The 23,297-nt window shown below is 35.1% G+C and overlaps 1 protein-coding gene across 15 annotated transcripts; it reads right to left on the bottom strand.

Moving 5' to 3' along the window:
* Positions 1–1,057: 1,057 nt before the first annotated feature.
* Positions 1,058–22,492, bottom strand: LOC122294369. Of its 15 annotated transcripts, none has more exons than XM_043103044.1 (15): positions 22,332–22,492; positions 21,704–22,080; positions 19,154–19,552; positions 18,851–19,000; positions 18,341–18,412; positions 17,994–18,092; positions 16,087–16,140; positions 15,861–15,914; positions 15,636–15,689; positions 15,213–15,257; positions 14,996–15,043; positions 14,416–14,867; positions 2,062–2,797; positions 1,874–1,950; positions 1,058–1,450 (listed from the first exon to the last, which is right to left on the bottom strand). In XM_043103044.1, the coding sequence occupies exons 3-14, from the start codon at positions 19,347–19,349 to the stop codon at positions 1,925–1,927; spliced, it is 1,986 nt and encodes a 661-aa protein (XP_042958978.1). In that variant the 5' UTR covers positions 19,350–19,552; positions 21,704–22,080; positions 22,332–22,492; the 3' UTR covers positions 1,058–1,450; positions 1,874–1,924. The 15 variants fall into 15 exon arrangements, with proteins under 15 accessions (XP_042958978.1, XP_042958979.1, XP_042958980.1 ...); XM_043103045.1 differs by having other exon boundaries at positions 21,704–22,064; positions 22,332–22,491; XM_043103046.1 differs by having other exon boundaries at positions 21,704–22,030; positions 22,332–22,489.
* Positions 22,493–23,297: the final 805 nt, after the last annotated feature.

Raw genomic sequence — 23,297 nt, 5'->3', positions numbered from 1 at the left:
CTTTTACCTTTACGTATGTGTTTCATTGGTGGACATTTACTAAGGCTGATAATAAAGTTAGAATGTTAGATTAAAGAAATGAAGCCTGGAAACTCTTACCTATACAGCAAGATGAAATCTCACTTTAACAGTCACTTTAACAAGTGAGTACTCAAAGAATGAAGTTGGAAATGAATTTACTGAAGGAGCTTGATTACCATAAAACCATAAATAGGCATACCAAGTTGATGCTGTGTCCAGAGAATGGTGGAGCTTGAGATTTAAACCAGCCTCACAGGTAGTTTCCTTTGGAAAAGCAAGATGTGTGCACTGTGCAGCAGAAAGAGACCACCTTACGTTCACCAATAACCAAGGAACCTCGGTAGTCACCTAATGAAGGAACTTGCTTATGAGAATTACAAAGTTCCCGCCTAGCTTGAATTGTCTCCCGCGCAGGAATGAGTTGTTGGTTCTATGTCAGAAAGCATGGTCAATGACAGCAGCATGGTGTATCGTAGCTGACTCCAATACTTGACAGCAGCATGGTCACTTGTACAAATTGTATAATTACTAGTCTAAGAAGGCCATCTTAGTGCATGGCTGGCAACCACTTGAATGCTTGTTGTAATACACGTGTTAAGTTAGCTTTGAAATTGTGGACAGGAAGTTAACCAGATTTGTAGGATATGTAGACAACATTCACCCCCCACTTTTCCAATAACTTTCTATATATATAATACTTGTGCGTCAGTTTTTTTAGTGGAATTTTATCCCATTAAGTGTGTCTATATACAAAACGGACGTATACCATTTCCTTTTAAAGAGGTGCTTTTATTCATGTCATTAATATTTCCCTACATCCCAAATTAGGGTTGTATATATAATCCTTTTCGTATTTGCTGGGCAGTTTTTACTAGTCAACTGCCACTTTGGTAATCACATTCCATCAAAGGCATTAATATGATTAAATTCTTCATATCCAGAAAATATATATATGATTGCAATGTTTTAAGTCCAAAATGTAATCCTCCAAAATGCATGCGTTTATTGCATGCAACTATAAAATCTTTTCTTGTAGTGGACGCACAAAATACAACCTCCCTACCGCAAACTTGTTTTCATTTTACAAGTAGGCATAATAATCATTTATATTGAAAAACCATTGGCCATAAAATTACAATCCTGCCAATAATTTCACATAACATTGTACATAATATGTCCAATATCTGTCCAACAACTACTAAAACATTTCCACAAAACAAGAAGATCCAAAAGGTATTTTTTGGACCAGCCTGCATGTCTACAAAACCTAGTGCATTTAGTTTACAACAAATTCATGAATGTGGTCCTTTTCTAACAGCATCCACATCATTCCAGATTTAAGTCACCCATCGGGTTGCACTCCCATAATAATGAGGTTTGAGTACTCTGCATTGTTGGTCTTTGCTCGATTTAATATCCATCATCTCTGCTGCAACAGATGATACGCCAAGACACATCATTAGAAGAGTATAGAGCATCTTGCAAAATCGTGTAAAATTGATGCAATAAATTTTCATGGCTAATACACTTCAGATTGCAATAACCTTGTTGTATACTTTGATCAATAGGATGGCCATAGTAAAACCCACCAATGATATGCAATAAAAAGTGCAACAAGTAAGTGCAATCTGAGAAATCCAACAACATGGCAGAAAAATTCAGATTCACAAAATAATTATGACTTTGGATGTAAATGAGCCATCAACTGTGTCCTTCCACGTTAGAGAATTCAAGCCAGCAAATAAGAAGGTAAATTATTCTCAACTTTTTAGATAATTGCAAATACTATAATGTTTACACTTTGAGATGGTCAAGTAAAAAAAATCTCAAATGGCGATGCTACGACACATACCTGTACCATTCAGTAGCTATTCGAACCTCACAGGTAGCCTCAGTAGTCCTTCTACATGACGGGTAGCCTCACGTCACCTAGAATATGCATGGAAAAATGTTGGTCATCAGTATTATTCAACAATAGAAGAGTATATGGCATGTAAGTGAATGTTTTGCTTAATGTAATAAATAGTAAACAAGCTGTACCATTTTCAGATGAATTCCCACTATCTGTCTCGTCATCAATGAAGTCTTCATCATCGGGAAGGGATATGCCCTGTTGGAAAATTGTATCAGCAACAACGTCGATTAGTTCTCCATCAGTCCTATGCAAGGGAGAACTAATGCCATCACTTCCGTTTTCAGGTTCTGCGACCATGTACGATGGTTCATTTTCTTGAAAAGCCTCAAAATTCAGATTCTGCTCATAATCATCATCTTTAGTTTCCAAGGGTGTCGTTGGAACATTGTACATGTTTCTACTTGTCACCCTTTGCACAACAGCCCAATTGCCATGTTTACTATTGTCTTGAAGGTAAAACACTTGGGTTGCCTGACAGACAAGGGCTAATGGCTTACCCTTATACCATTTTCGAGAAGTGTTGACACTAGTTACGTGGTCACCAACATGTATTCCTCTCTTTGCATCACCGACATCAAACCACTCATATTTAAACCAATATACATGATGCCAACCCATGTATTGTAATTGCAAAATATCATGTAATACTCCATAAAAATCGACAGCTTTTGATTGGTGTTCCCCTTTTACAACCACCCCACTATTTTGAGTTCGGCGATGTTGACCACGGGACACTGTGTGAAATCTGGTGCCATTCATGATGCAAGCAGAAAATGATTGGACCCATGGGTCTGGTCCACAAGCTAGTGCATATATGTCATCAGATACGTCATTAGGATTTTCTAAACGCAACTCTTGAATCTGTTAATAATGGAACTTGAAAAGTTTAGAACTACGCAGGTAAACTAATGTAACAGTTCATAGAACTAGTGCACATATAAAACAGCAAACGGAACGTACTCGTGTGCGAAACCAAGATGGAAATTCACTTTGATGACAACGGTCTACTGTTTCTAGACAAATTTCTTTAAGCTTGTTATAGTGCTCACTAGAAATCCATAGATAGTAAACGTTAGATAGTTCTCAATAACTGTTTAGGTTCAATGATATCTATAATTCATAATATAATGGAACCAGCTGGAAATACTTACTCTCGGTAGTGACTAATCTCCGCACAATTATTTAGCACGTACCACCTTGCTTTGGCATGTAGACTTTGATCCAATCTTTTGGAGGTAGGGGAGCCGCACACACGTATCTTTTGTGAAAAAACAGATATTAGACTAGATTCTGTGTCCTTATCTATATCCTTGTTTCATTCCTCCCGATTATATATGGTCTCAATATCATGGATATACAAGGAACAGAAGGTCAAGCATTCAACATGAACATAGGCTGCAGCTATTGAGCCTTCCGAACGAGCCTTGTTTCTGACATAGCGTTTGAATTTTCTTAAATATCGTTCAAAAGGATACATCCACCTATATTAAACTGGGCTAGCAAGGAAAGCCTCACGGGGTAAATGAATGGCAAGGTGTACCATTATATCAAAGAAGGCATGTGGAAAAATCATCTCAAGCTTGCAAAGGATTATTGGAATGTCGGAATGTAGTTGATTCAATACATCCAAAGTCAATGTCCGTGAGCACAAAGCCTTGAAGAAGGAACTAAACTCGGTCAATGCAAGCCGTATATCAGGTCGGAAAAACCCACCAATTGCAACTGGAAGTAATCTTTGCATGAACAAGTGATAGTCATGACTTTTCATTCCTGTTAGCTTTCCATCATCAACTGAAACACATCTAGAAATTTAACAGCTGCAAGCCATTCACAAAAACGTCTCCTTTGATGTTTGTCCAGCGTGTACGACCCAAGCAACATGGAGTACCCACTAGGTGAAGATTTTAGATGTAATTCCTTCCTTAAACCAAGCTCCATCAAGTCCTTACGTGCATTAACAGTGTCTTTAGTTTTTCCTTCAATATCCAACAACGTCCTTAAGACATTCTCACATATGTTTTTTTCAATGTGCATGACATCGAGATTATGTCGTAAAGGCAACGTCGACCAGTAAGGTAATTGGAAGAAAATACTTTGTTTAGTCCAATTCAACTCATCTGGTCTTCGTTTTCTCTTTCTCGAACCTTTTCCAAACTCGACATTACCAACTTGCTCTAGTTGGTGGAGTAATTCATGTCCCAAGAGTTCTGGAGGAGGCAACCGATGATCCTCACTTCCATTGAATGCACCCTTTTTCTTTCTCCAAGTATGACTGGATGGCAAGAAGTGACGATGGCCCATGTAACAGTGTTTCTTCCCATATTTCAACCACATCGAATCAGTATACTCGTTGCATAATGGGCAAACCAACTTTCCCTTTGTGCTCCACCCTGAAAGATTGGCATATGCAGGAAAATCGTTCATAGTCCACAATAGTACAGCATGTAACTGAAACTGCCCTTTAGTTGATGCATCGTAGGTATCGACACCGTCATCCCATAACTTTTTAGATCATTGAGTAAAGGCTGTAAATAAACATCGATGTCGTTTCCTGGTGCTTTTGGTCCAGGAATGAGCAAGGATAGCAATAAGTATGGATCTTTCATGCATAACCAAGGGGGCAAGTTGTATGGCAAGAGTAGCACTGGCCAAATGCTATAAGGTTTAGCCAAATTATTGTACGAGTTGAACCCATCACTGGCTAGCCCCAGTCTGACATTGCGAGCATCTTTTGCAAACCAATTGTGGTCTTTGTCAAATTGTCTCCACATCTTAGAATCAGCAGGATGTCTTAAAGTTCGCTGGTCATCAACTCTTTGTTCTCTATGCCATTTCATAGACTTTGCTATATTCTTTGACATAAATAGCCTTTGTAACCTCGGGATCAAAGGAAAGTAGCGCAAAACCTTTTGGGGAATCTTCCCCTTTTTCCCATCAGTTGACACCCACCTTGACTCATTGCATTTAGAACAAGCTTCTTTGTCAGAATCGTCCTTCCAAAATAGCATGCAGTCATTTGGGTAGGCATGTATCTTCACATAACTAAACCCCAAACTACGCTCTATCCGTCGGGCCTCGTGGTATGAGTTAGGTATTTCAATATCTGGAAACACTGCCCTTAACAATTGTAAAACCATATTAAATGACTTGATAGTCCACTCACCAATAGATTTTATATGCAGGAGCTTGACTATAAATGAGAGCTTCGAGAACTTCTCGCAATTTGGATAAAGTGGACGTCTAGCATGCTCCCACAATTGATTAAATGTTTTCGATTGCCCGTGACTCACGTTTGGCGGGGCACTAGTATCGTATTCTTGTTCCCCAAATGCATGATCCATGAATGTTGCAGCCCATGTGTCCTCTATCATCTCATCCATATCATCAACAAAATAATCATGACTTTCATTAACTGATTGGTCATCACTGTCTGACGAGTTCACACTCAATGTTTCACCCTCCCCATGAAATATCCAACGTGTATCACTTGGATCGATACCTATCATGAAGAGATGATCTTCGACCTCATTAATTGGTAGGAAAATGTTATTACGGCATCTCCGACATGGACACCTGAAGGTACTACTTCTAGGTGCATGGGCTTTTGCCATAGCGAGGAGTTTATTAATTCCTTCACTATATTCAGGTGATGTAAACCTGTTTGGCACGTGCATCCAGCTCATGTCCATTTGAACCTTATGTGTCAATAGGTCTACAATGTTAGTAAAACCAACGTGAGTTAGTATATTGTTTGAATAACAGAAGATGGAAAGCCTTTAAATACATAAATGAAGTGTGAGGTCTTCTTAAATTCATAATAACTCAAAGATAGCATTACCACCATAGTGATTACCATGGGTTTTATATAACAGTAGACCAGGGAAAGTTTGTATAGCTTTCCAGCACAGTAGTTGAAACATAACGGCGAGTTAATCACAAGCTTCTTGTTCTATGCTAGCCCCAGTATTCAGATCACGAAGACATTGAATGTTTTTACTGCCATTACCATTTTACTGGGCAGAAAGTGTAGTGAATGTTCATAACACTCAAGTTGCTATATTTTTTGTAAGTGTTCATAAGGTCAAAAGTCTTACAAATCTATATACTCAAAGAATGCTCATAGCATGCCTATATATATAGCCAATCAAGGCAAGCAGTACTCCCATGCAATGCATTTCATAGGGATTTACAGTACACGGTTCACATTTACACACTGTTGACTAACATTTCATGGAAAGCTGTATAAAACAGAGATACCATAACTTGCATTACATACTTTTGATGGAAAGCTGTATAAAACTTAAGTCATCACTCATGCATGCAAAATTTAATGAACAAAACGTGACATCAAGAGAGCAATAATAAGACAACCAAAGCTGTATGTCCAGGATATATATCAAAAGCTTTATAATCAATACTAAACAATCATCTCTCTTTTCATCACTATCTCACCTTTGAGTAACATACATATTCATAATATTCTGCAGAATCATTTTATCAAATTATAAAATGCATAATTATTTAATAATTCATTATTAAGATGCAGGGAATCAAACATACATGCAGTGAATCAGCCAATTTTCATGAAAAGAAAAGGAAAAGGACTCAAAACATAAACTTATTCTCAGTCGTTCACTCCAACTCATGGGAGAATTCATTATCATCACCTCGGTACAATGTTTTCCTAGCTGTGAAGATAACTACACGTGTACGTTGTTGGTGATAATTGAATTTGTACTTTGCAATATCCCACTTTGTAAGTTACGTCAAGATTTTCAAACACATATCCTCATAGAGTAAGGCTCGTTCCTTTAAACCCGATATTTTTAAAGTAAGACATTAATATGTATTTTGTAGATAATTTATTTCTTCCACTAATCTATACAGGGTTAGAGTATAAATGGACAACACCCAAATAATTATATATATATGGATATATAGATTAGTGGAAGTTCCACCGATGGCCAAAACTTCAAATGGCCAGCTACAGTCCACTCATCCATGACATGATTTTCCAATACTATCTATGATATTCACGGTTTTCTACTCAACTTAAATTTAAATTGACAGTGTTTCAATAGAGGTAGAGTACTGAATGCAGTCAATACAAGCGATATACAAAGATTGAAATTAGTATTGTAGTCTAATTTCAATTGCAACTGAGAAGTCTAAACTCGGTCTATACCTATACTCTAATTTTGTAGAGAATTAAATACCTTTCAATTAAGAATGTAGTATAATTTCACAGTCCAGATTTCGGATGCAGCTGCCTAAGGACAACTTAATAATTCAGAGATAGAGCACCATTTGAAGGAGAGAGCTTACCGCAGGAGGTGGCCGGCCGGCACTTTGGATAGCTGGGCTCGTACGGCAACCAGGTGGAAAACGTTCACGGAGGGAGCTTCATCGCAGAGAGAGGCTAGCTAGGGCAGGACTAATTAATGAAAGAGATTGGGCGAGAGAGAAGCCATTATCGATGGTGGAAGAATGTACGATAAAATGTGGAGGAGTTAACCGGCAACGACCCGATGGCACGGCAGCAAGATTACGATGACAGCGGCGGCGGCAACCATAGGTTCAAGGAAGGGACAGAGATCGGGGCAGAGCAAAACAACTAAAACGCGCGTAAAGGCAAGGGTGCATCAAAATGGGACCCGTTATATAGAAAGAGTTATAACGGCAAGTAACATCTCGATGCTACAAGAATTTTTGCACTATCAGGTATTTTCCAACCTAATGCGGTGACTCACAACTACTGCAACAAAGTGACCCCGCATGAGAGATTTGAGTCGATGCATTTATGTGACTTGTTGCGACGGTATATATATGTCCTGGAAAAATGGTCGCCGCAACAAACATTTAGCTACAGTTTTCACCGAATCATTCACACGATTGATTGATGAGGAATAGGGCCGCGAACATGCGTCGTAGCAAATAAATATGATAACTGCGATTTCCGGCATCTCTGTTTAAGTCCCTGCAATTTACTGTGTATTCTATAGCCACGAACAATTGTCGCCGCAATAATAATAAATTTTGACTGCGATTGAATATGCCGACACAAAGAAAACAATCACATATGCAACTGATCGATGGCCATACTGGCTGTTTAATCATCGCCGAAAATAAAAATGCAGCAAATGGGGGTATTTGTTGTAGTGAAATGACTCTTTCTAAACAATTTTTCTTAAAATAAAAGAAAGAAAGCTATTTTCTCTCTTTTAAAAGAAGAGAAAACTTCTTTTAAAACGACTTTTACAAAATAAAGGAGAGAAAACCATTTTTCTTAATTAAAACTTTTATGAACAGAAAGAAATGAAGAATTGTAAGAACTGTAAGAAACGTAAGAACTGTAAGGACTGAAATGAAAGAATGGACTGTAAAGGAAAGGAAATGATTGTAAAGGAATGAATGGACTGAAATGAATGTATGATGTATGAAAATATGTAAGGGCCACATGGATTGAAATGGAAATGGTACCAAATAAATGGACTGGATGGGGCAGATTGCAATGCCGAGTAAGTAGTACTGGTAGTGCACCCAGTACAGTACCCTGACGGAATGGATTCCCAACCCCTGGCCACGGGCGTAATCAGGTCCAAAAGATCGTTAACCCCAGCACACATGGCGTAACAGTGTGCTACATGGCCAATGAAAGTGAAAAGAAATAATGGATGCATGTTAAGAATGAATGTATGGATGTATGGATGAACGGAATGCATGAATGTACGTAAGTAAGAAAAGAGGAATGCATGTATGTATGTATGTATGTATGCATGAACGTATGTAAAAGAATGAATGCATGAAAAGATTCTTTAAAAAATGAAGGCAGCGATGCGTGGGGAACTGTTTCAAAGAAGCATGTTTTAAAGAAAAAAACTTCACCTCGCAATGTTTTTAAAATGAAAAGAGAGACGTATGCATGCTAAGTACGATATGTATGTATGGAATGATAAATGCATGACTGAAAATCTAAGTTATTATATTTTAACTGTATGAAGTAATGCTTACGAGTCATCGACTCATTTTAGTTTTTATGTGTGCCCTCCCAAGCACAAGATAAGCATGACAGGTTAGGATAGGTACAGCCCAAGGGAAGGAGCACGAAGGCCTAGGCAAGATCTTTTATACAAGAAACTTTAATTATGAAAGTTTAATGTTTTCCATTGTAATCTTTTAATTAAGAAAATGAATTTTATTTATGACATGGAGTCTTTTCTATTCTGGCATGAATGGAAAAGAAATTTCAATGAATCGTAATTCCCGTCGATTTTTATCAAAATCGTTATGAAAAGGACCACCATAAAGACAGGCGTTACAAATACAAGATTTCTTAGGCATTAGCCGTGCAAGGGGGGATTGATCATTTCTCCTAGTTCGATCGTACCCGTTATTACAACAGCCAAGAAGCCGTTTCGGTAAACAGTTCCAAAATGTGTAAGGTATGGACAACTGAAATCAAGTGGTCGAAATTGAAACAAAAATGGGTTGAGGAAGAAAACGTTGCAGGTTATATTCTTGACCAGTTCCACTCTAGACTTTAGAGAGTGCGTAACACAGAGGCAAGACAGCCTCTTAAGCCAAAACGACACCCACACTCATAGAAGGCGTGTGGTGGTGCATGTGAGGGATTCCAATGTCCTTCTTTGTTCAAGTGTGGTATGTGTGCTAATGTCAATCTAATTTATTTGAGTTACATGAATATTTATATAGATTCCAATTAAATATGTGGATGCATATATTGAATTTTTATTGTCAAATATATGCACATATTGAATATCTGTTCCAAAACTTGATGACCGGTTAAACCCTTCTCACTAATTGAGAATGTGAGTCCTCTATTTATTGAACCTTCATGCACACTATTATGATTAGAAGTTTGAATTCATTAGTAATTTTTTGTAAATGAATAGAGTAAACATAGATAATTTATTGTGCTCATGTGTAAACTATGTATTTATTTTTATGTACGCAGATGAGTTAGATGTAGCTTATAAGTATATGAGTATATGGGTGTTATTACATCCCTATTTGAAGCCTTTGGCTAGCTTGTTGAAGGTAGTTTGTGGCTTAATGCTCATAAACTAAATCATTTTCATTCCTTAGCATTGGTATATAACGGTGGATTGCTTAATTTCTCAACAATATCAGTATATATTTAAACGTTAACTTGTACGTCAAATATTTTAAAATGATTGGATTCTTGATACTATGTATGAACATTACATTAAGTTATTGAACAATAATAAATGAGTGAAACCGTCCAGAAAAAATGTCTCATCAAATCAGTATCGATAAAATGAAATGTCACGAATGCCAAATCTAGAAGTGTTGGGAAAAAGTAATATGATAGTATGACTTCCAAGTATGTTCATCAAATGTGGCCACTAATATTTTTTTTTTCTTAATGATTAAGAAAATGGACGTTTAAAAAAAGACAAAAAAAAAAAAAGGACAAAATCCATTTGTATTGGTGTGTTCATATTTGGAGTACATGGGAATTAGATGAGATGATAATTTTGTGAATAGTAATAGGATGATTTGTGAATAGTAGTGAATAGTTTGAGTTAAATATTTATTGGATTTTAGAAAATGAGAGAAAAATGAATAAAAATATTATAAAGTTAAAATATTATTATAATATTATATTTTTGTTTTGAGATTTGAAAAAATTAAGTTATTTTTTATTTTTATTTAGAAATTTGATAAAGTTGTAATAATTAATTTGAATGTGTTTATCTTTAAACATTATTTGGAAAGTAAATAAGATGAGATGTAATGAAATGAGATGAGATAAAAAGAAACATGTCTCCAAACAATCCTTGTGCACCCTAACATTGTCGGGAGAATCTGAAAGGATCGAGGAAAAAAAGAGAGAAATATGCTAGAATAATCATAGGAATAACTATCCTCCTACGACCCTTTTACCACTCCTTTTATTTTTTAATTTTTTTGTTTACTTAATTATTAAGAAAATGATTATTAGTAAATTTGTGTATTTTTTAAATTTATAATGGAAAGTATTTCTGAAAGGTCCAAAGCTTATGCATTCGTAGATGATCATGAGTCCACTACAGAGGAGGCACTCAAAGGGATGAATGATCAGGTATTTCTCACGCATCTTCCCCGCTCCCATTCTCTCCTATTTTTCATTTGGATCTTTTTTTCATTTATGGCGTTGAATACGAAGGAATGGATTGGTGTTGATGTTGCAAAGAGTTAATAAGTAATAATATGAAAACTAAGATCAATATGGTTAGGCTTGAAAATTAGCTCCACCCCACTAGTGAAGACGAATAGGAAGAAATATACTGACTAAAAAAATGGAGTTAAAAAGAGTAGTAGTGATAACAAAAAACACTAAAACCTAAAATCTTAATTCATCCAAGCCTTACAAATACACTAAACACAAATTTCAACCAAACGAGAAATCTGTCAATTACAAACACACTAAACACAAATTTCAATCAAACAAGAAATTTGTCAATTTTTTGATGATCTCAAGCCCTTAAACTTGTGAGATAATGAAGAAAGTTATGAACCTCTCTGTTCTTTTGAGTGGCACAAACATGAAGCCTTCAAGCATGCAATCTCTTGCGTTGCCACCGAAGAGATCTTAAGTTTATATTGCAAAACACCATATCGCACAATGGATTAGCTAAAACCAAGCTTCATCTTCCTATTGAAGATGTCTCGGGAATAGGTCGACTTGATCATATTTCTAAGAATGCAGAACTGAGTCCATATGAAGTAGATGACTGGAACACTAAAGTAAATAGTCAAAAAAATTGACATCAGTATTAATTCGTCACCTGACATTGCAAACTTAGATATTGTGCGACCTAGACTTGCAAACGGTGATTCGTCACCTAGCATGACTACAAGAGCAACAAAAAAGGCCATCATCATGGTTAAAAAAGATAGCATTAGGGTAGAAAAACCTACAATCATCTTTTTCAATAAAACCTCAAGAAAATCTTCTTCTGTATAACGTGTTGTGAGGACTTCCAAAAATTTCAAGACCGAGGTTGAGGACAAAAAAAGGGACATTGCATCGAGTACTATAAAGATCTTAAACTCTATTTTCTTATGGAGTATTGGAAAGCCTTTTGTTTGGTCGTAACCACCTGGAACGGTAAAAGCACTAGCGAATGTAATGGTAACAACCAAAGTAGCCACCACTATACTTGACGATGCTGTACCCTTCATCCATTTCCATTTCTCTCCCTTCTCCTTCATGTTCCCGTGGTTCTTTGTAAATAGTTGTCGGGGAGTTAAACCATTTTTGTTAGTACTTTCTTTAATCTTGGGATTGACAATTCTCTCCACAAGCTGCATTTGTTAAAAGAATGCTATCAAAATCAACTGCATAACTAGGGGTAATGTTAGAAAATTTTTAACATTTTTATGTAATCATTACATAATGATCATTATTCAAATATAAAAATTAATACAACTTTTACAAACTTCAAAACAAAAAGCATATTAAAAGATGATAGTCAAACAATTTTTTCACTTTATAATATTTTTATTCAAATTTTTTCTCTCATTTTAAAAAATTCAATAAAACAAATTCACTCGAACTATTTCATTATTATTTATAAAATTTTAAAATACTCCAAGTGTCCAAACATGCTTAATTCTCAAACCTTGCAAACTTTGCTTAAGTGAATCAAAAAAGAGAACAAAAAAGACGAGCAAATTATGCCCAAGGAAAAAAGACGAATAAAAAAGCACGTTTTAGGAAAATTAAATGACTATTAACTTCAAATAAAGTAGAAACCTAGCCAAATATACATGCCGTTTTGATATAAAAACATACTTTTTAAACTACATACTTTATATATTTTATTTCATAACTTGATGCTATATGTTATATATCAATAGCACAAATAAAGAGTACTAGGCGATGTGGCTTAATAACATAAATTGTTATTCAATAATAATAGATTGAGATAGTTATAGTTGGTGATATGGCTTTATGAAAATGGAGTTTATTCTTTGAAATTTTATAAGTAACAGATATTTTCCAATTATTTTTATTCTACCTAACCTATGGTAAAATAGCCAGCTCTCTTTAAATTATTTTTGTGTGTATGCGGATATATTATATTTTAAATGTGTAAATTGAAAAGAATAAGAAGACTGGGAATGATTAAAAGACCAATCCTAACAAGGAAGGGGAAGAGAGATGTTGTGATGAGGATTAACTATGAGAGGTTGTGTAACGCCCCAATCATGGAAGGCCTAAATCACATAATTTATACTCTCAAAGAATTAGTCAATAATACAATTAGAGCTCTATTGAAACCTTATAGATTAGAGTAAGAACTTCTTCTTTCCAAGCAATGTGGGGTCTTATTCACCACATACTCTTATCCTTATCATATGGGATATCACCCTTAAATTCCCGATATCCTGGTCGGGTCTGTCCGTCGTAGGTGGTACGGTTCAAGTCCCACATTTTTTACCATTGGAATAGGCTTTGATACTATTTTTAACGCCCTAATGGAAGATCCAAATCACATGATCTATACTCCAAAATGATTAGTCAATGATACAATTTGAGCCACATTGAAACCTTATAAAGAGCAATAATTTCTCATTCCTAAATAATATGAGATCTCATTCACCACTTACCCTCATCCTTATTATTTGGGTATCACAAGTTAGGAGTTCATGGACATCGGGATCATATCTCTACCGTCGAAGATCTACACCCTCAATCTCTGTTTTCCTTTTAAATCCTCTAAAAGTTTGTTTAAGATACAAGGCTATAGCCCTTATAGAGCGTTGGTGCCTAAGGTTATTTTCGGTTCTTTCTTTTTCGAACTACTTTGATTTAAATCAGATCAATTATCAGATCTTACTTTTAGCATGTCTATGTTGTATTTTGTCTCTAAAAAGTTGTGCAAGGTGAGTGATACGAAGAAAGCCGTACATTTGCCTAAGGTGGCTGCTTGTTTAGTCTCTTGGGTCATAAGAGAGTGTATAAAAGTACTTCTTATTATGGGTCCATTACAATTAGAGAAAAAATTAAAAGACCAATACCTTTTGCACTAGTTGATAAGGAAAAGATGTATTAGGTGCGTAAATAAGAAGCTTATAAATATAATTTTTCGCTCTTTAATGGATTGTCGCTCCTTTGAAGGAGCGGATCGGCTATGGGTATAAATATAGATAGAGATAGGGTACTGTGTTGCAGGAATGAGACTATTGTACAATGCGAATTCCACACGTTTATTATAAGTCTTTCTTTTCACAAGTTAGACGGGAGTTGGAGAACATCTCGATCAATATGTTCAGGTATGATGTGTTCTCGAAAAATGGGTTGTCATGAGCATTTATGGTTTGGTAGTTTTGAGTTTGTTGTGTCTCTTGTTTCCTTTCTAGAATAAGAAAAATTTAGTTATCAAAAGTGAGGGAAAAGAAAATATGCCAGAGACACACATATAGAGAGAGAGAAAGAGGGATATGACCTTAAACCATTGTAATTCTCTTTGCATCTGTAAAGCTGCACCAGAGATTTGATTGAGCATAGTAGAATCTTCTATCATCCCTACCATATGTAATATGTTGTCATCGTTGCAATCTCCATAAGATGTCAAAGTGTTCTCCATATCAAACCCATGATATATATTGCTAAAGATCTCAGATTGGCGATACAGAACAGCAAGCATGAGTATGTTCCTCGAATTTCTATATTTATTTTCCAAAAAGCTCGGATGTGTCCTCGCTACCTTAAGAACAAACTCGGAAATCCCATTCTTTACAGCAAGGGTGATTGCATCACAAACTCCACCAATGTTTTCAAGCTGTCCAGTTTGTATGAATGATGTTGATATCTCCTCGCACATGCAGGAAAGAAGTTCCTGGGATTGGATATGGAGCTTCTTCATTTCATACAATTGCATGATTGCTTTCCCAATTGCTGAAACAATGCCAATTTAATTAATTGGATGAAACTATAACAAAAATGAAGAAGTAAAAAGAGTACAAAAATGTCAAACAAAAAATATATATCTAAGATATGATTTTGGTGGAGTAGAGACGGTATACCGGCCAACAAAATTAGAGTTAGGTGGAGCGACATTACTACTATTACCACTGCAACATGATGAAAAAAATATTTTCAGTACTTACAGACATGATCATATAAGTTCCACCAAAACAAAGCTAGTAGATAACTTCTTTTGCAAACAAATGTATAATATCTTTCAAAATTTTCAAATAAAAATTATCAAGATATGATTTGGATGGAGTGGAGAAGGTATACCCAAATCTTCTATAGTCATCTTTCCTGTTAATAAAAGATATGCCTCTGCAAAATGAACAAAATCTTCTCAGTAGTACTTATAGACATCATAAAAGTTCCACCAAAACATGAAAGCTAGTTGAATCAAATCTATTTAATAAGTACTAAGGAGATTTCTTCTGTATTAGTCTATATTTAAAAAGAAAAAAGAAATTAAAGAAAAGAATTACTTCGTCCACACATAAATCCTATAAAAGTTGTTTTCCACGATGATATATATGCCAATCAGTTTTTTTCTAACTGACTTTTGAGTTGACTTTTTGTTGAGCAAAAACTGATATTTTCATTGCAGTCAAGTCAGAGTATTGTCTATTTTAAGAAAGAATTCAAACAAAAATTATTATATATCTAAGATATGATTTTGATGGAGTGGAGAGGGTATACCTACCAAGTCGTTGACATAAATTGATGAAGATAGATCGCGCCGTAACACTGGCGCTACAATGTGAACAAAATCTTTTCAGTACATTATAGACATGATCATATAAGTTCCACCAAAACAAAGCAAGTAGATAACTTCTTATTGAAACTAATCATGTACAATATCTTACAAAAATATCAAATAAAAAATTATCAAGATATGATTTTGATGGAGTGGAGACGGTATACCGGCCCACAAGTAGAGGACAACTGAAATTAGGCGGCGCAACAGTACTGCTGGCACTGCAACGTGATCAAAAAGATCTTTTCAGTACTTATAGACATGATCACGTAAGTTCCACCAAAACAAAGCTAGTAGATAACTTCTTGTTGAAACTAATCATGCACAATATCTTACAAAAATCTCAAATAAAAATTAGCAAGATATGATTTTGATGGAGCGGAGACGGTATACCGGCCCACAAGTAGAGGACAACTGAAATTAGGTGGCGCAACAGTACTGCTGTCACTGCAAAGTAATCAACAAAATATTTTCAGTAACTATGCCAATCAGTTTTCTTCTAACTGAATTTTTGAGTTAAATTTTTGTTGAGGCAAAACTGATATTTTCATTGTCAGTCGAGTCATAGAGTATTGTCTACTTTGAGAAGGATTCTTTACGTGCACATGAATGCCTCCTAAGATTTGGTGTACTACAATGAGTCTACGACAGTGCAAATAATTAAGGCAGTCGTCTCGATTCATTTTTAAATCAAAGAATTTTGTCTCCAAAAAATACAAGATATTGTTTACATATAGACATTAAAAGATCGATCTGAGCTCTAGAGAGAGAACGTCCGCCTTCTCTCTAGAAACCCAGCTTTCTGAACCCGTTCGGGGGGGAGAGGGGGAACCGAGTCCTCGGCTCCTTCCTTCCTCCTCTTCCCCCCTCCGTTCTCCGTTCTCCGTTTTTCGTTTCATGTCGTTTGTGCCTGTGCCTTTAGTTTGTTTCTGTTTTCTTTCTGTTTCCTTTTTTTTTGGATCGGGTTGTTGGTTTTTGGAAGCTCCCGGTGGAGGGCGCTGTATCGCCGTGGAAGGCTTGTCCTCGGCTAACCCCAGTGCTTTCTGGGGTGAGTGGCCGACGATGGCTCTTGCGGCGGTTTGCTCTGTTTTCTCGGCTTGAGCAGGGGCGATACGAGCTGTTTAGTGGTGCAGGGGGCCGCTGGGGAGGCTGTTTAGCTGCGGGGACGTGGGGGAGGCTTCGTTGGCTGTCCTCAGGTGCGGGGACGTTCGGAGTTTTCTTCAGGTGTGGCGTGGATGCGGCGTGGGCTGTCCTCAGAACCGTCTGTTGATGGAAGCTCTGTGATGCTGGGCGAGAAACGGACAGGGACGATGCAGGGGACGAGGGGTGGCGGCAACAGAGTGAAACCCTAACGGGTCGGGCCCCTTGTGCCTACAAGCCGGGTCGTTGGGCTTGGGCCTTTAGCTTGCAGCCCTTTTGTAGTCTGTTTTAGTCTGCTTTTAGTTTATTAGTTTTTTTAGTCGGTATTTAGTTTTCGTAGTCTATAGCTTGTATTTGGTTTTTTAGTCTGTATTTAGTTTTATTAATAATATAGTATGGTTAGAGTCCCACTCCTCCTTTTGGAGGAAGGTGGGTTTTGTCCTACTCCTCTTTTGGGGAGGTAGGTGTTGGTACTCTTCCTCTTTAAGAGGAGAGAGTGTTGTTGTGCTCCTCCTCCTAGGGAGGGTGGAGAGTGGGTGTACCCCTCTTCTCCGGAAGAGTTGTTGATTTAGCTCTGTGTTGACAGAGCGCTTTCTCTCTTGACTGCGGTCAGGAGAGAGGGTATAGAAGTTTAGACAAGGTCCGTCACAAAGGAATTTGTTGACGGGGAAGCTCCTGAGCAGTTGCGTTAGTTGACTATATGTCACAGCTGTAACTTCGTTTTATGAATGAAAGCTATGAAGCACATTTCCATAAAAAAAAAAAGGCAGTCGTCTCAATTGTAAATAGCAATATTTCAAAGCAGATGCAATTAGCATCGATCTTGTATTAAGCAGATATATTCATAAATCAAATGTTAGAAACTTGCAACACTTTTACCGCTATTTGTATAAAGGGACGTATTTTACAATTAACTCGGAGAATATTCCCCCTTAACAATCTGACCAAACAGCTCATTAACTCCTCAAAACTGATGAACTTCTTTTGGGTAATTAAGATAAAGATATTAATCAAAATCATATGGCAGTTTATGGAGATCAGATCTACATATGTAGTGAATATATACTGAAGTTTCCAAATTAGAATAAATGATATTTCTCAAATGTTACAAGCCAAGAATGAGGGAATAGTTATAATTAGTTAAGGCAGAGAGATAGTACCTGATTTGATCCTTGTAATTACTTGATTGCGTTGGCGGCCATTTTCAACGTTGGGAATGTTCAAACGAGTTTCAAAGGTGGCTGGAGCCGATTGATTACCTTTCAGCAAAAAATGCCCAGCAAATATCGGAAAGATCAAGTACTGTCAATCCAGGTCTTGGATGAACAATTTTCTTTTAAATTAGCAACAAGAAACAGCTCATTAACGCCTCAAAACTGAACCGAATATAACAAGCTAGGCTGTAGAATAAACTGTATACATAATGAAAACCTAGGTTTCCAAAATAAATTATATTTCTCAAATGTTACACGCCAAAAATCATGGAAAGTAGGGCAGAAAGATATACCTGATTCAACGTTGGGAGTGTTCAAACGAGTTTCAATGGTGGTGCCAAGAGCTGATGGATGAATGCATATACCTTTCAGCAAAAAAGGCCAGCAAATCTTAAGTCCGTGAAAAATATCGGATAAAAGTACTACTGTCAATCCAGGTCTTGGATGAACAATTTTGATCTTTTAAAAATACAACAAAAAATATAATAGCATGTATATATATTATATATATCTCTCTTTAATTGGCTCTATCCGGATATATTGAAACCTTCAAACGAAACATATATAGCATTGAAAAATTATATTTGTGAGAAGATACTATAATCAAATCTTACCATTTAAATAACGTGGATGATGTGTTCTATACAAAAACTTGAAAGTAGAATAACTCTGTAATATTTCACGATTGATTGGTACATTTGTCTTGATTCTCCATCAACTATTAACATAGTAATTGAAAGTAGTGGCAAACTCTAGTAATGAGAGAGAGGGAGAGAGAGAGAGAGAGAGAGAGTAGCACTAACAGTTATAGATCCATTGTTTCCAGAAGACGAGTCGATTTCCACTCGGAAATGCGTTCCGCATAGAAGCCAATGCTAAGAGGGGGGACTCGCCGCGGTCGTCAAGAGCATGTGTCAAACTTGGGTAAAGCCGAATTAAATGCAAAGCAAGATCTGTTGTGTTGTGCGAAGCGTACATGCAGCAAAAGAATCATGAGCAAAATAGGAATTAATTAATTATAATGCCAAGATTTCAAATGATCGATCGGAAATAACGGACAATAATATATATATTGGGTATTAGTAAAACAAAGAGTACGTTGCTACCCAAATTTCTGGAAGATATTGCACGGTTAAGGAGCATAGCTCCTTGGCGGCGTTTTTCTACAAGCACCAGATCATCATGATTCAACGAAGTGAGAGGATACAAGTAGAGCGCCAGTTTGGATCTTTCATACACAAGAGCCGTTATTAGAGCTGTGTAACCATCACCATCTTCAATTCCCAAGTCTTCTGTCGACATTCGACTCACCAACTCCCTGACTATATGGGCATGTCCAGTAGCAACAGCAATGTGAAGAGCCGTTTGGCCTTTATTTGTGATTGCCTTGCTTACTGCCTCCGGTTGATAATCAAGGAAGTCCTTTGTAGCAGTCAAATTACCACGATGCACAGCCCTGTACAAGTCGGCATACTGAAGATAGCTCTTGTCAATGTTGCCCGTATCTGCAATTTTTTTTCTTGTTTTCATGAGATGGTCTTTTTCCGTAAATGCAATTAACTCCGGCCTTTTTCCGATCGCCATTTAGAAAAGGTTGGATTAATCTCAAAAGTAACTAATCCGGCCGCCACCATGAGTGGCGCCAGATGGAGCTGCCAGAAAATACTCCGATTTGGGGGATTCGGCCGAATTTGCCACATTCAGCACCATATCTAGTAAATTTAATTTGGTGCCGCCGCAGGTGGTGGCAGACTGGCAGTCCATCCCATAATATATCTTTTAAAGATTTCATTAACAATTAATGACTTAATTAAGTTAAAATTATGTCAGTTAAGTTAATTGGGAAAACTATATATCTTTATATATATAAAGTGGCTATCTAACGGAATTTTATTGGTTTAACGGTTTTTGTTGTTTTACCGTTAAAATTAACGCCGTTAGTTACATGAATAAATTAAAGTGGCTCTCTCTTATTAAAAGTTCTTAATGTTTTAATTTCTCTCTCCCCAATCACTTATGAATAAATTCATAATTATTAAAATTCATGCAGCATGCATAATCCTGTAACCTATGCATTGATGATCATTTATTTATGAGGTATATTAGATATCTATATATATATATATATCTATATAAATTATATAAATATATATTCTATATTCTATTATATATATATATGATCTTTTATATAAATTATAATTTATATATCAATTTATTTATGTGATTTAAAATTTTTATTCATTCCTTATATAAATAAAGAGAAATGTAAAATAATTAAGTTTAAATATATTTACCAACTACATTTATGAATACAATTATCCTAATAAAATATTATTTATTTATCAATTTAAATTCATTATGAAACATTAAAATCAAATAATAATATCTTATAAAAACCTTAGTATTTTATTTCTTTATAAAAATTATGTTACCTTTTAAAAATAATCGCTTTATTAAATTAAGAAAACGTGCTATGCACGTTCCTTTACTGTTAACAGTTTATCTCCTGTGCTGCACATGTTTGTTTCAAGATTCTTTTTTTTTTTTTTATAAATTCTAAATGCTTTAAAACTGATTTAAGTCTATCTTACTATTTGATGTTAAAATTTATATATTTTTTTTCTAAAAATATTACATTATTATTCAAAATTTTTTCCTTAATAAAAATAATATTTCTATACACTGGACGAACGTCCCTTGGACGTTGCCCAACTACTAGTATATATATATATATGAATATGTAAAATTAATTAAATAGAAATCTCATATTTGTAATCCTATCATTTTTTAATAATTTGGTTTTTAAAATTTAAAAATCGATTTATGTTTTAAAAATTCTAAAACCACTTAAGTTATTTTTTTCAGCTTTTAAATTTTATTTTTCTTAAGGGCTCATTTGGAATTGCAGTAAGAGTCGTCAAAAGTTTTAAAATAGTCTTAAAAGTTATTTAATAAAAAAATTAAGTTATTTGCGTGTTACATATTAAAGTACTTTTAATCCCAAATAAGTTAAAATGTACATTTGCCTCAAACGTGATTTTTCGAATAATACAAAATGTAATTCAAATTTTAAAAATACGATTAATTGATGAAAATATCCATACAATTTTCAAATTTTTAAAGATAGATCATAATCTTTAAAAATTTAAATAATCGTCATTTCTAACTTAGAAAATACTTCTTTAATTTGTTTCCAAACAAACGTAACATGTTTAAAAGTGTTTTAAACATATGATTACCAAACAGTCAATAAATTTTTAATAGTAGAATTTATTTATTAAATTATAAACTATATTTCTTATCGGAAACATTTTTTGGATTGGAAAACCTTCTCAACCCATCTTATCTCTTCATTAAATCTTTCCCAAATTCTCATATAAAATATAATAAATAATTTAACTATCTCAAATCTCAATTCAACTTTTTCAAATCTCAAAATAATAATAATAATATTTTATTTAACTTATCTAAAACCACCTCATCTCAAAACTGAAATCTTTTAAATTGTATTTATTTAGAACAGTACTTCCAAGCCTATTGAATTTATTTTGGATAGGGTTACCAAGAATTGTAATTTATTATGCAGAGTTGAATCAATTTTTGAGCAGACGTGGCAATGTTGAGAGAGAGAGAGAGAAAGAGAGAAACTAACTCACCAAGCACGATCAGATACTTCTTTTCCAAAGTTTGCCAAGCAGCCTTGGCCGAAAAAACTGTCCTAATCTCGGAAAATGCGTCTGGACCGCATGAAATCTGGATCACGTGTAAAGCCAAGAAATTCCTCCTTCTACGAACGTTAATAGTAGCAACAGCAGCATCATCGTCGACACCATCATCATCAACATCATCATTTTCATAAGCTGGCGCATTTTCGTCTCTGTCAGTGATGACCTTCCAAAGATCTTGACCCTTCAAGTAGGTTCACACCCGAATCGCCCATTCCGGATAATTATGTTTGTCAAGCAATTCAGGAACAGGAATAGCTGCAGAAAAGCCAGTAGTAATCTTTGTTTCCATCTTAAGTACCAATGATCTATCAGTATATATTATAATCTATATGGTGAGTAGAAATATTAAATTGAAGAGAAAGATGAAGTGTTCAAGAGATCAAAGGCAAATTTCATATATAGTAATCTTCAACTTTCATTACAGTCCTAATTTTATTAATTATAACTTAAAAGTGAAATCTAATACTAATAAAATTGACTTGATGAGAAATAGCATGATTTTCTTAACTTCAATCATTGATCAAATTAAAGGATAAAGAGATCATGAATCAGTTACTTGCGAGGCAGCTAGCTAGCTGGAAGACGGAATATTTTTCAAAACTGTCGCCGGTATCTTTAAGTTTCACTTGGCTGTTGTAGTCACAGGTAGTACTCCATGAAGAAATGATGGCTGCACAGCTAACCAATGTTTACCATAACAGGATCCTCTCTGATCACTGTATATATACATATATATAGACTTGACAATGACAGATACAATTTTAAAATATATAAATTCTACGTACTTTTTTTCTTTTTTTTTTTTTAAATTGATCATTATAAGCACTGATAGTTCTTTCAAAGAAACGATAGCCGCACAGCTAACGTGTGGTTACCATGACATTCAGTACCATATCCATATTGACTTATGTCAATGAACATGTGGTGTTTATAATATTTTGTTTCATTTTATGATTTTCATTTATAATATGTTTTTGTATATATGCATCAGATCGAGTACGCAGTAAATATCATATATATATATATATATATATATATATATATATATTTATATACACGGTATATATCTCATTGATTGCCCTTGTTTTGATTGTACGTAATCTTTTGGAACGAGGCCGAATAGGCAAATGAATGCATGGATGCAGCTGAAACTGAAAGAGTCTACCTTATCTGATCATGTCTTCCTGATTCTAATGTATTGATCATGAATGAGGACGTCGGCCTCTAATTCGCATATTAAGACGTAATTTGGATAATCAAACGAATTTATCTCATTTTATTATTATAATATTTCTAAATTTTTATACAAAATATAATAAATAATTTAATTTTAATAAATCTTAAAATAATAATATTATTAAAAAAATAATATTTTAATAATATTTTATTCAACTTTTAACACTACAAGATATATTGGTTTTCCCCAAGGAGGCGATTCGTGGCAAAAAGTCAGGTTTTTGTGGGAAAAATATTTTTTCCACCAATTTGGCCCGTGGGGAGCTCGTGGCGTAAAACTCGCCGC

This window comes from Carya illinoinensis, chromosome 14 (genome assembly GCF_018687715.1).
Source record: "Carya illinoinensis cultivar Pawnee chromosome 14, C.illinoinensisPawnee_v1, whole genome shotgun sequence".
Classification (NCBI taxonomy): domain Eukaryota; kingdom Viridiplantae; phylum Streptophyta; class Magnoliopsida; order Fagales; family Juglandaceae; genus Carya; species Carya illinoinensis.
This window is presented reverse-complemented; position numbering and strand designations above follow the sequence as displayed.